Source organism: Myotis davidii, unplaced genomic scaffold (genome assembly GCF_000327345.1).
Source record: "Myotis davidii unplaced genomic scaffold, ASM32734v1 scaffold62, whole genome shotgun sequence".
NCBI lineage: Eukaryota > Metazoa > Chordata > Mammalia > Chiroptera > Vespertilionidae > Myotis > Myotis davidii.
In genome coordinates, this window is record NW_006295180.1 from 2,075,005 (window position 1) to 2,088,328 (window position 13,324).

At 41.8% G+C, this 13,324-nt stretch overlaps 1 protein-coding gene across 2 annotated transcripts in view; it reads right to left on the reverse strand.

The window, feature by feature from the left end:
• Positions 1-5,211: 5,211 nt before the first annotated feature.
• RNF182 (ring finger protein 182) overlaps positions 5,212-13,324 on the reverse strand; it is a 39,098-nt gene continuing 30,985 nt past the window's right edge. For both annotated transcript variants that reach the window (XM_006769709.2, XM_015567805.1), the window contains one exon: positions 5,212-8,322. In XM_006769709.2, coding sequence (XP_006769772.1) covers positions 7,372-8,112 — 741 coding nt within the window. In that variant the 5' untranslated portion in view covers positions 8,113-8,322 and the 3' untranslated portion in view covers positions 5,212-7,371. The remainder of the gene's footprint in view (positions 8,323-13,324) is intronic.

The following is a 13,324-nucleotide window of genomic DNA, read 5'->3' on the forward strand; positions in this document are numbered from 1 at the left end:
CCCGTGGACAAAGAACCCTTCTTGGGGGAGATTGCTACTGCGAGGACTGTCTGCCCTGCACTTACTTCTGAAATCCAAGGGAGCCCATCCGTGTCTCGGGTGGAATCAGCGCATGGTACCACATGTGCCTTCCGAATGTTTTTAATCTCCGCTTCACTGTGTTGTGTGTACACTTCGAGCACATTATAAGAAAAAGTTCTAAATTTCTGGAACCTATCGGAGCTCATTGGGAATCACCACGGCTAATAAATATCGTGAGCACACATTTTACCGAAAACTGCCCCTGAGCCCGCAGTCGGAGCAAGCAGCAGCTACAGCAAGGAGAGGAAGGGATGCCAAAAAGAGGCAACCTAATTCAGGCACCAGAACCCTGGAGAAGCTCGAGAATTAGAGGCCCCAGCTGCCTCTGAAGATGCAGGTGCAGAGTGGTTGAGAGTGGGCACGGAGGCCAGTAGCCTCCCAGGTCCTCTTGCTCCTCCCCTGGCCCACTGAAGACAGGTGCCTCTAAGGGCGATTACTTTCTATTCTAAAATAATTTTTTTGCTCTTTAATTTACATTCTGAAAACCATACTTATACAACCATTTAGCCTTCCCCACCATGAACATGTATAACTTTGAGAAAAACAGAAGTTACTTTTTAGAAAGTTATCAGTCCCTTTGGGAAAGCAGTTTCATTATGGTTGTAGTAAAAGCCAAATGTGAGTGACTGGGGAGCTTGAGTGGTGATGAGGATGTGGAGGTGGGCAGGGCCCAGGAGGCCCCACCACGGAGGGGAGGCCCAGGCAACAGCGCCAGAGCAGTGCCCCCTGTGTGAGAATGACTCCCGATACTGAGGAGATCAGAATGGCACAGGACCCCTACCCACCACACAGAAAATCTGCCTCAAATACTGCCACGATCCACGTAAGTGTCTAAATTAAGGTGGTGCGTATTGATAAAGGCTCTCCATGGCCTGGCTTTAATCCAACTCCTCTGAGACCTCAACTCACTCAGGCCTGGGCTCAGGCTTCCCTCTCTGTCCTTGCAGACTCCATTTTGAGTACAAATACTGCTAAGTCAGTTTAGCGAAATCCCCGACCCTTGGTATCTGACCACCCTGGCCTGCCTTCAGCAAGATTTCTGTTGAGTCTAACAAGAATGCCCCTTTCGCCCTGGCCGGTGTGGCTCAGTTGGCTGGGCATTGTCCCGTGCACCGAAAAGTTGCTGGCTCAATTCCCAGTCAGGGCACATGCTGGATCCCTCGTAGGGGGCATGCTGGAGACAGCCGATCCATGTTTCACTCTCACAAGGATGTTTCTCTCTCCCCCTCTCCTTTCCTCTCTCTCCAAAAATCAATTAAAAAAAATCTTTTTTTTTTAAGAATCCCCCTTTCCACTGATGGTTCCTCTTAGTAATTTTCTATTATCTGACCCCCACTTGCTCCTTCTCTCTAAATCCCTACGGGTCCTACCTGGAGTCAGAGTTGAGCCCAGTCTCTCTCCCCTCCTTCCACGGCCACTTCACCCCTCACAAAGGCTCTCTTGAATAAAGTCTGACTTGCCATTTTAACAAGTGTCATGGAATACCTTTTTTTTAACAATTAAAATTATAGTTTTCCTTTAAAAATATAGAAAGAAAAGATAGAGTGAGTCTCCAGATCCTGCTAATTGTCTCACATGTACTGTGACCTCTCACCTCAACGTCCTCTTCCTTTTCCTAAGGACAACAGCTGCCTGCTTGTGTGTGGCAAAGCTCTCGGTGTTGGTTTTATGGGTGGTTTTCAGTACTCAAAAGCTTTGATCTTACTTCTCCAGAATAAGTTAGGATGTTGAATAATTCCGATGATTATTTCCTGTCTTCATTACATGTTTTTGTAGCTAGACATAGCTTCCAGGAACAAAATAACCTCTGTCTAGCTGCATACTTCTTTGCCCATAAGTGGACAAAATAAGTTGACTGATACTAAGCAACATGGAAGTCTAGGGTAAAAAGCAGACTTGGGCTTCAAAGACTTTGGTTTAAAATTGGGCCTGTCACTTGTCCTTTGACTCCGATCATTTCTCAGTGTCATTTTATCCCCGACTGAGGATGGAACCTAAAACCTAGGTATGTGCCCTGACCGGGAATCAAACCCACAATCTTTTGGTGTATGGGATGACACTCCAAACACCGGAGCCATCCAGCCAGGGTTCTCACAATGTCAGTTTCACTGTCTGTAAAATAAGGCAGTTGGACTGTGATCGCTAAAATCTTTCCAGTCTTAACATTTGATTATCAAAACTTATAATCTGGTATAGGTTTTTTAAAATTTGGAACACTGGGTTCCATTTTTAATGAACTAAGTAGAATTTTCGGAGGCTCAAAATAACCAGTAGTTAATTATTCTGCTTGGGACTCCTGCTGTATATGTTTAGATCTTTCCCCCTGTGTAATGTGAAGGCTGATGCCGATGCAGGTGTTAGAGGCATGGTTCAAATGTGTCCTTCTGTAAGCTTTGATAAGAATGTAAAGTGTTTACGTTGGAAAACTGTCCCTTGCCTCCTTTACATTTTGACATTCTCTTGGACCTACTGCCTAACCATGACTTTCTTCTCCACGGTCTTTTAAATTCATACACTGGTTCAGTGGCTTACATCTGTAGTCAGAATCCATATCGTGACTGTTTTATCAATTCTCCAGTGAAAAATTCCACAAAATGGTCTCCATAGAGCACTAATTCCACCAAGTATTGACAGATGTTTTGAGAAAACATTTCATGGTTTTAAATTTAACGAAACACTCACTTAAACTGCCAAACTGCTGAACAGGTTTCTTTAACCGAATGTCCTACGCTTTGCTGTGCTGATGCTCAGTGAGAACTCTCCCGGGAAGACACAGGATGCGCAGCTCCGTAAACAGACACAGCAGGAGTCCTCTCCTCTTGGGCTCTCTCTGTCTACTTGGACATGTCCCATGTCATATATTTTGGAACAACTGCTTTAATAAACGCTGTTTGTAAACGCCTTGATTGTTTTTATATTTTAGCAATAAAGTGTGCATGCAGGCAAATCACTGCAAAGAGTCAAAGAATATTTGTATACTATGCATACTAGATAGTCAATAATGTGAGTTAAAATAATGAGTGTTTAGATGTTTTATTAGAAAATCTGGCAAGGTTCCCATTTGGGATATAAAACTCTAACGAAGGAGGAGGACTAAGTCACCAGTGCAGTCTTCCTTCCCAGTTCCAGAACAGAATGTAGTCTTCTTCCCTCTCCTGTTGCCACCTCCCTCCACTCTCACGGTAGAGAAAGCCCACAGCATTATGGTACGTTATGCTCCCTTTTGACTGGTCATCAGAGTTAGTCAAATGATGATCTGGAAATAATTATATATGATTTTTAAAACTCTAACTAGAAATAAAATTTGAAATGACAATAAATTTGACCATAGAAATACATAGTTCTAGCTGGAACATCTTAATAAATCACATCCAATAGAGGCAATGTTAATAACCATCACTCAGTAATGATGAATCCTGTAAAAGGAATAATTACCTTTCAGGCAAGCAGCTGACTCCATTATTCTATGAGAACTCAAAAATGTGGTTGTTAGTGGTCATAAAATAGTTTAAAATAGTACTTAAATGCATGATTATCAACTGGTGGAAGATTAATGTAGTTCTCTTTTGTAAATCTGTTTCATATAACTTGAAGACTTGAGAGAGGTGTGTGTGTGCACACAGCAGGTGTGGAGGTTGATGGGAGTGAGAAGCACTAGATTCTTCCATAAATGGCATTAAAGAAAGCAAAGAAAATGGCGGAAAGGAAGAATGCGAGAGGGTTTGGCTCAGTACATAACAAAACAGATGCTCATTTACTGACTAATGATTTTATTTAGCATTAAAAATAGCATTTCAAGCCTTGGGTTTCTCCCAGAGGAGTTAACATTCATAAAGAGTTTGAGGCAAAGAGACGTGGAAAGCATATAAGACTCAAGCTCGAAGAGTAACTGATGAAACTTTCTCAGGGATCTTACCCTTACAGCTTTGAGGAAGGCTCTAGAATAAAATGTAGTGTTTCCGAAGTTTTTCAAAAGAATCAAAGCAAGTATTTGTTAACAAGAAGAGTATGCAAAAAGAACTAGTTTCCCATAAACTGCAGAAACACATAGAACTTAGTTCACCTTCATGACACCTCTTCTGTACCCCAGTCATCACAGAGCTCATATTTATAACTGATAAAGCAACTTGCCTGTCAATACAGGTCCTGTGGTGTCCGTGTTGACCTGGTTGACATGCCAGGAAATTTCTTCAAACTCAGGGTGTGTTTGAGGCCTACTATCTGTGTACAATCAGGCAAATGCTCATCATTTGAGGGTCTCTCAGCAGAGCACAAGTTCACACTCAGGTCATAACTAGCACCTAACCAGAGTCTTCGCTGGTTTATGTAAAGATTTTGGAAGTGAATGAAACCATAACTCTTGATTAATATATGGTACCAATTCTCTATCATAAGCATATTGCTGCTACATATTCTAAATTATTTCTATTTTGCATGAAAGTGGCATATTTAGATATCAGGTAATTTTTTAAATTTGCCCAGACCACATGAGGTGAATTATTCCCTGACCAAAATGGATTCTATTTTGTTGAGCAGCTAGGGAAAATCTGGATAACAAATTAAAACTGAAAAATATATTTAAAGATAAATACAGTATTTTTGTTTCATCTTCCCTAATTTTTCTCCCCCGTTTTGTTTTTTAAGTATCAAGACCTTTTAGAAGTGGGATGGGTTAGATCTGCTTTGTCAGAGGTTCTGAAATCTTCATGGATATGATAAAGGCATTAGCTGAATCAGCGTTTCTGGAAGTTCATGATTGCAGTTATCTAACACTAGAGGCCAGGTGCATGAAATTCATGTGGGGGGTGGGGGGGTGTCCTTCAGCCCAGCCTGCACCTCAACTGCCCTCCCTTTTAGGCCTGGTCTCCCCCCCAACTGTCCTCCCCTGCAGGCCTGGTCGCCCCCACTGCCCTCCCCTGCAGGCCTAGTCACCCCCAACTGCCCTCCCCTGCAAGCCTGGGTCCCCCCAACTGCCCTCCCCTGCAGGCCATCTTTGACCACATGGGGGCGGCCATCTTGTGTGTTGGAGTGATGGTCAATTTGCATATTGCCTCTTTATTAGATAGGCTAAACACAGGCCCAAAGTGATCACTAAATCTCAACCATGAGTCAGAGAAATCAAACTTCTAGTTTGTAAGTAATAACAATTTAATGGACAAACAAAACATCACAGTGAAGAAAATATTGAAGCATTCTCCTTTTTTCATTCAACAGCATAATGAGTTTTTTGTTGTCATACATTTAAAAACTTTTTACAACCAACTCAACTTACTAGCAACTAAAAAAAAAGACTATCACAATACACAGAGGGATAAAGTTTAAAACTGCAGACATTATACAAATAAGCAGCACATAGTACCCATGTCCAGAGCTTTCTAGAAATCTCATCAGACAACTCACCTATTTATTTAATGTTACATTTCTAATATCAAATTTAACATCATTTTTGTTCATACAAAAATGAACATTTTTTTAAAAAACCTTATAAATATATAAATCCAAACCACAAAACATCTCCTAACCATGTATTTACTCTAAGTACAAATGGACTTCTGGAATTTGCATTCACAATGCTATCTAAAGTAGAGTTTATTAAATTGTAAGTGTATTTAGCTGGATCTGAAATTCATTGGACCATATACCACATACACTTTGCTGTCATACTTACCTTGGGCATACATAGTCTCAAAGTTAATAGTTATATCATTGAAATCAAACTACTATTCTAGAAATAAGTGTCAATGTTTCCTGAATAAGGGGTTTGGAACTGGTCCACTGTAACTATATCACACAACAAATGTTTCATCACAAATAAGCTAAAGTTGTCTTAGTAATGCCCCTTTCTAAGAGTTATAAATATTTTAATATTAATCATCAGTAATGGTTTTTAGAGATTAAAAAGCTTTTTGTTGTCTAGTTTCTGTGGAAATTCTATTCCTTCAAACCTAAAAATGCTGAACAATTTCTTTTCATAAATATATACATTCAACTTCCCCTACATCTTGAAAGAAGTTCATTCACTGAAGTCACATAGCTTATATTTTACTTGAAATAAATTGTGTAAGAACTTGAATCTGTTCTAAAACTGACTCCGCCACCTTCATTTCACTTCCTGGAAGGGTCGTTTCCAGTAGGGCACCAGCCTTGTCTGCTTCTTGCTCATCTTTTTGCCTGGCCTGTTGCAATAGCCTGGCACGCAAACCTAAGCCTTACACTTTGGCTAACTCAGTAGAGCACAGCAAAATATTTAGGCTCTCAGCATGTCACACTGTGAACCAGAACATCTCATTCATTCTTTCTGGATTTCCACTATCACAATTTACCCCCAAATTGTTATAGGATTAAGTTAAATTAGTCAATAGACTTTACAATGGGGAAAAACAAAATCTTCATAAACTTATAGCAACTAATTTAAATGAAGCCCTCTCAGGATAAGGGGTGGGGCTAAGTGAACCATGTAGTTTAAAACAAAAAACTAAACTGAAACGTTTTAAGGAGATTTCCATGAACTATAACTTCTCTGTGAGAATTTCAGAGAGGAGAGGAGAGAGGAAATAAATATGGGGAAAGGCTGCGTCTCAAAGACAAGTGGCCATATTGTCATGAAGTTTCCTTTCATGCAAATGGCTTAATGTTTTTAGTTCTCTTTAGTATATTGTGGCAGACAGATATTTGATTAAAACCACACAAGGGAATGAGGCCCACCCAGTTTCCTCTTGACAAGGGAGCACGTGCAAAGGAAACAAGCACCTCAAGTCAAGTAGCAGCCCACACAGAGCAGCATTACTTCTAAGAGAAACAGCTAAGGGGAACTTGGGTAGCCCCAACAACAGAGCTTTGGGGGGTGCTCCCTTTTCTAGTGGATGTATCTTGGAACAGCTCTCCTCCTGCTTTCACCCTGCATCATAGATTATCAATGATGATGAGAAGAGGAATCAGGTCATTCCTAACCTTCCATGAAGACTCCACTGCAGGCTAACACTTCTGCCCAGCCCCTCAGGGTCCACCTAGCAGGGTTGAGTGAAATCCTGACCATTCTCTGGGAAGACCCATGCAAAGAGCTCCATGAAGGCTTAGCTTACATATTTCTGCTTCTCTGCTAACACCTAAATAGAAATAAACATTTGTACTTCCAGCACACATGAAAACTCACTGTGTCAACATTTGATGGAAAAATGGACCACAGACATATGGCCAATATGTCTAAGCATGGAGAATATAAAATCTGTGATAAATTACCTAATTTGAAACATAGCAATGTGTGTCAAATTTCTTAGTTTGCAGCATCAATTAAGAAGGAGCCATACAGTCTAGAAATTCATGACACACACACTGGCAAAAACCATACACCATCAGAATAACCAGGCTCGAAGGGACGAGGCTAACAAAGATGACCCCAAGGGTGACCTTCTTAGAGACCAGCAGGTAGATCCCTAAGGGTAAGGAGCTGAAGTAGAGCAAACCTAGCAACCAAACCAACACCCGGATGGATGTCTGAAACAGCAGGGAAGTACAGTTCCACACAGTCCAGTTGTGTGACACGGTGGTAACAGGGTCAAAACTTGCAGGCCTATAAAATTCTACCACAGGAGTGGAGCTCAGAGATGGGGAGCTTTCTCTCTGCACCTCCATGATGGTTATAACCAGACAGTTGGAGGAAGTGTGAGAAGGACTGACGAGAGAGGCCAGCCTCTTAGGGGTCAGCAGCAGCTCAGTGGGGTTTTCTGGCAGGCACTTCTTGCCTTTGCTCCCACAAGTCAAGTTCACGAGGATGTTGTTGTCATCGGGCAGGCTACTAACTTCATCATCTGGCAGGCATGTCTCAAACCTACAGAAGGGACAGACGATGACACCTTGTGGGGAGTCCCCAAAGTCTATGATCTTACAGAGGCATTTGGCACAAACCCTGTGACAACATTCCAGCACTTTGGGTTTCCTCTGTTTCAGATTGTATCGATTATAGCAGATCTTACACTCGAGCTCGTCAGAGACCTGAGACTCTGCAGCGTCTTCTGGTGGCTGACTAGCCATCTTGGATTATATATACAATCTTTGGGCAGATGTGTCTTTTTGGAGAACGACTTCAGTGAAGATGTCCCAATGAATATCACATCATTCAAATCAGGCAGAGATGCAAAAAGCCAGGGAAAGTGGTGACAGAAACAAGAAATCTTCCAGGCATTTCAGCCTCTACATAGAATTCTGTCTCAAATGCATATCTGAAAAGGCCACATGAGGGGTCTGCAAAGGAAAAAAGAGATTCTAATATAGTGAGGATTCTACCGGAGCAGTAAACTTAAAAGGTTAAATCCCCTTCATCTTTTCACACATTTCTGCCTCCAGAATAGAAACGTGTTATCTCTATGCTTAGCTTTTTTAGCCCCCAAATATAAATGTAAAGAAGGAATTAAGAATCTTAGTGGCGTAAAATACACACCAGAGCACTGTGAGTATAGCTAGGTAGTGGTTTTCTTTCTGGAACCTGTAACAAATCCTGGCCTCTTTGAAAATAGAATGAGACACATCCGAAATAGATACACTTGTCATCAAATTCAATTCACTACAAACTAATTCAGAATGTCCTTGGTGTAAATGCCAGTTGTCTAAACACCCTCAATAGTGCTTAGGAACACACAAAAGAAGAGAATCCTTCAGGATAAATGTTTACCATGTGTTTTCAGAAAGTGCTCTGATAGAGATGACAGCATAGCTAAATACAACAAGACTGCCCTCACCTTCCCAGTGAAAAGAAATCTGTTATACTGCCTTCACCATTTGACTATTCAATTTCAAACTCTTTGTTTCAGTACTAGTCTTAAAAGCCATAGTTGTTCATACACATGCACTCAAGGAAGAGTGAAGCCCATGACGCCTGACGTAAGCACTATAACAGGCCAAGTCTAATTCTCAAGAAACAGGAGTAAACACGATAACCATGCACAGCTATAGCTGCAAGGATGAAGAGTCACGCCTGCACGGCTACCAAGAAGCACTCAAGGTGTACCCACCTGCATACCTTAGCTTATGTGAACTCTCTTTCTGTAGTGAACAGAAAGCAAATTATCAACTGTCCTTTCTGTCGGCCTTTAGCTGCTATTACTGGCTTTGGACAAATGACTGAAGGTTGATTTCATGTGCACAGTTAGTTATCAATTATTAGTACTAATAGAGGGGAGAAGCAATATGAAAAATATCCAAATAAATTTTATTTTGCTTTAATATATATATGACTTTGGTAGTAGGTTTGTCTTAAATAATGTTTTACTTGGAAAAATATAAAAATGTATTGAATTTCTGAGCATCTCCCTCTGCCCCCCCGACCCCCCCAAGCAATAATAGCAGAAGACTGCCATAACAGTCCTGAGAAATCGAGTGCAACTATGCTAGAATTTAAAGTTTCCTATGGGTCATGCTGCCCTAAAAGAGAAGAGGCAGGCCCTGATCAGTTTTCTCAGTGGTTAAAGCTTTGGCCCACAGATTGAAGGGTCTCGGGTTTGATTCTCTGTCTCCCCCACTCCCTTCCACTCTCTCTTAAAAAAAATCAATTGAAAAAATATCCTCAGGTGAGGATTAAAAAAAAATTTATAAAAAGAGAAGAGGCAGTGGGTAGCTAAACTTGGATCATTTCTGAAATCATGAATAACTAGTAAATGAATAGATATTACCTTCCTTTTTACTCATGACTTTAACTACATTTTTAATTGAGCATATAATACAAGAATGTATAATATAATGAATATTAGTAGCAAGATATTCTTGGTAGGAAAAGGAAGTCAATCAATAAATAGAACCTAACATCAACCAAAAAATATAGGTAGGATTTTTTTAAAATAAAGTTTACTATATATCTAATCTAATAAAACAGAAACATGGTAATTGGCGTACAACCGCTACCCTTCCCATTGGCTAATCAGGGCGATATGCATATTAACTGTCAGCCAAGATGGCGGCTGGCAGCCAGGCAGCTGAGAACAGGAGGCTTGGTTACCCCAGCAATGAGGAAGCCAAGGTTCCCCTTCTGCAGCTGCGGGGGCTCGGGAACAGTGGAGCAGACAGGCCTCCTGGCCCGGGATCAGCGGAGCCCAGAGGCCTCGGCCCCGGGATCAGCGGAGCCCAGAGACCTCAGGACCCCAGGATCAGCGGAGCCACGAGGCCTCCCAGCCCCCGAGATCAGCAGAGCCGAGAGGCGTCCTGGCCCCGGGAACAGCGTGACAGGGGGCAGTGACCAAACCCCTGATCGCCCTGTTCCTCTGTGTGTGACAGGGGGCGTGGCCACAACAAGCACATATGGTCATGTCTCTTCAAATAAATGATGACAAAAGCTATGCTCCTTTTTTAATCAGTGGTTGGGATCATCTGAACATTTACAGCATTTGAACGTGACTGATTATGCTGTTTGGTATCGCTTCTACGTATAGTAGAGTACCGAAAACATAGTTTGCACTTAATAGTCATTCACTTATTCAACTAACACATAATTACTGAGTATGTACCTATTATTTGCCAGGCACGGTATAAATTCAGGTTAAATTGCTGACATCACAGACCCTGTTTTCATGGAATTATAAAGAAGAAAAAGTAGGCACACAAAAACCCCCCCCGTGCACAAATTTTTGTGCACCGGGCCTCTTTTTGTGTATGTCTATATATATATATATACTAGCCTAAGCATAATTACTACCCTAAGCTAGTTACTATCTATCCACTCTTACACACAAAAAGGACATATAGACACAAGCATAACTCCTGTATTCCTTTTCCTTCTGTGTATCCTAGATATTTTCTTCATTTCTGATCCTGATTATGTTCAGAATACATGTGCCCAAATCACTACAAAACATTCTTGCCCACAGTTCTACCAAGAGACTTTGTATTCTCCTGTGGGATGAACAACTCCAGGATGACAATCAAAGATGAGAAGATGCTCTATCACACTGGGTCCTAGCTGCCAAGAGAATGGTCCCTTGTCCTGGGCAGGTGGTTTACTTACTGGAAAGCTCCCATTCATTCTGTCATCCTGGTAGCCACACAGACAAAGGCCCATCCAAACTGAACCTGCTACATTCTCCTTGCAGCTGCCTCACACCCTCTGAATCACAGGCACACTGAAGGGGATAGTAATAGCAGTGATTGCCTTGATTGCCATCAAAAGAACTGCTGTGTGTGAAGTTGTGTGAAAAAGAAAAAGAAGTATGTAAACACACACATAATGACATCAGGAAAAGAGAGAGCAAAATATTCAATGGGGATAAATAAGCAAAATTGCATCTAAAAGCATAGAAAGCCAGAGTATACATACAGAAACACCAACAAAAGGCTTTTGTGTAATAAAATTAGAACGCTACCTTACACCACTCACAAAAATTAACTCAAAATGGATTAAAGATTTAAATGTAAGACTCCTAAAAGAAAACACAGGAGAAAAGCTCATTGGCCTGGATCTTGCAATGAAGTTTTGAATATGACACCTCAGGCACAAGCAACAAAACAAAAAGTAAACAAGTGGTACTCCATCAGACTAAAAAGCTTCTGCACAGCAAAGAAATGATCATTAAAAAAATAACTTATGGGATGGAAAAAAAATGTTTGTAAGTCATATACTGGATCAGGGGTTAATATCCAAAATATATAAAGAATTCATACAACTCAATAGCAATAATAATAATTCCATTTTAAAATGGGCAAAGGACCTGAACAGACATTTCCCCAAAGAAGATATATGAATGGTCCACAGGTACATGTAAAGGTTCTCACCATCACTAATCATAAAATGCAAATCAAAACCACAATGAGATATGACCTCATTCCTATTAGAGTAGCTATGATTAAAAATACAAGAGATAACAAATGCTGGTGAGGTGTGTTGAAAAGGGAACCTTTGTGCACTGTTGGTGGGACTGTAAATTGATGCAGCCACTATGGAACTGTATGGAAGTTCCTCAAAAAATTAAAAATAGAACTACCATATAATCCAGTAACCCCACCTCTGGGAATATATCCAAAGGAAATGAAAACACCATATCAAAGAGATATAGGCACTCCAAGGTTCACAGCAGCATTGCTTACAATAGCCAAGGCATGGAAACAACCTCAGTGCCCATTGATGGATGAATGGATAAAGGCATAATAAATACACACTCATACATACACACAATGGAATTATTCAGCCATAAAAGAGAAAACCTGTCGTTTTCTGCAACATGTATGGACTTTTAAGGCATTATGCTAAAGTAAAATAAGTCAGCCATAAATGTGATCTTTTTTCTTTGTTATTGATTTCAGAGAGGAAGGGAGAGGGAGAGGGAGATAGAAACATCAATGATGAGAGAGAATCATTTATCAGCTGCCTCCTGCATGCCCCCAACTGGGGATTCAGCCCACAACCTAGGCACGTGCCCTGACCAGGAATTGAACCATGACCTCCAGGTTCGTAGGTCGATGCTCAACCACTGAGCCAAGCCGGCTGGGCATAAATGTGATCTTATATGTGAAATCTAAAATAAATAAATAAATAAATAAAACACACACACACACACACACACACACACACACACACACACACATAGAAAAAGAGATCTAAAGATTAGATTTGTGGTTACCATAAGTAGGGGGTAAAGGAACAGGGAATTGGCAGAAGGTGGTCAAAGGTGCAAACTTCCACTTATAAGATAAACTAGAAGCCCAGTGCACAAAATTCATGCACGGGTAGGGTCCTTAGGCCTGGCCAGCCACTTCTTCCCTCACTACCCATGCACCGCCATAGCATGATTCCCCCCCACCCCCACTTCCTCCTTCCCTCCCTCAGCACCCCGCCACCACCATTGATCACCCGCCATGGTCCGCGCCGCCCCCGGTGGTCAGCGCATGTCATAGCGAGCAACTGAACTCCCGTTCTCCTGATCAAACTCGCGAGAGAACACTTTGCTTATTAGCCTTTTATATGTATACTAGAGGCCCAGTGCACAAAAATTTCTGCACTCAGGTGGGGGGGTCCCTCAGCCCGGCCTGTGCCCTCTCACAGTCTGGGACCCCTCAGGGGATGACCACCTGCTGGCTTAGGCCCGCTCCCCGGGGGATTGGGCCTAAGATGGCAATCAGACATCCCTCTGGCAGCCCGGCAGCCCTCAGGGCATGTCCACTTGTCAGCGAGGAGTAGCCCTAAGCTGCAGACATCCTTACCACGGCTGAGGAGGCAGGAGAGGCTCCCACCACCACTGCTGTACTGACAGCCCTCAGCCTGGAT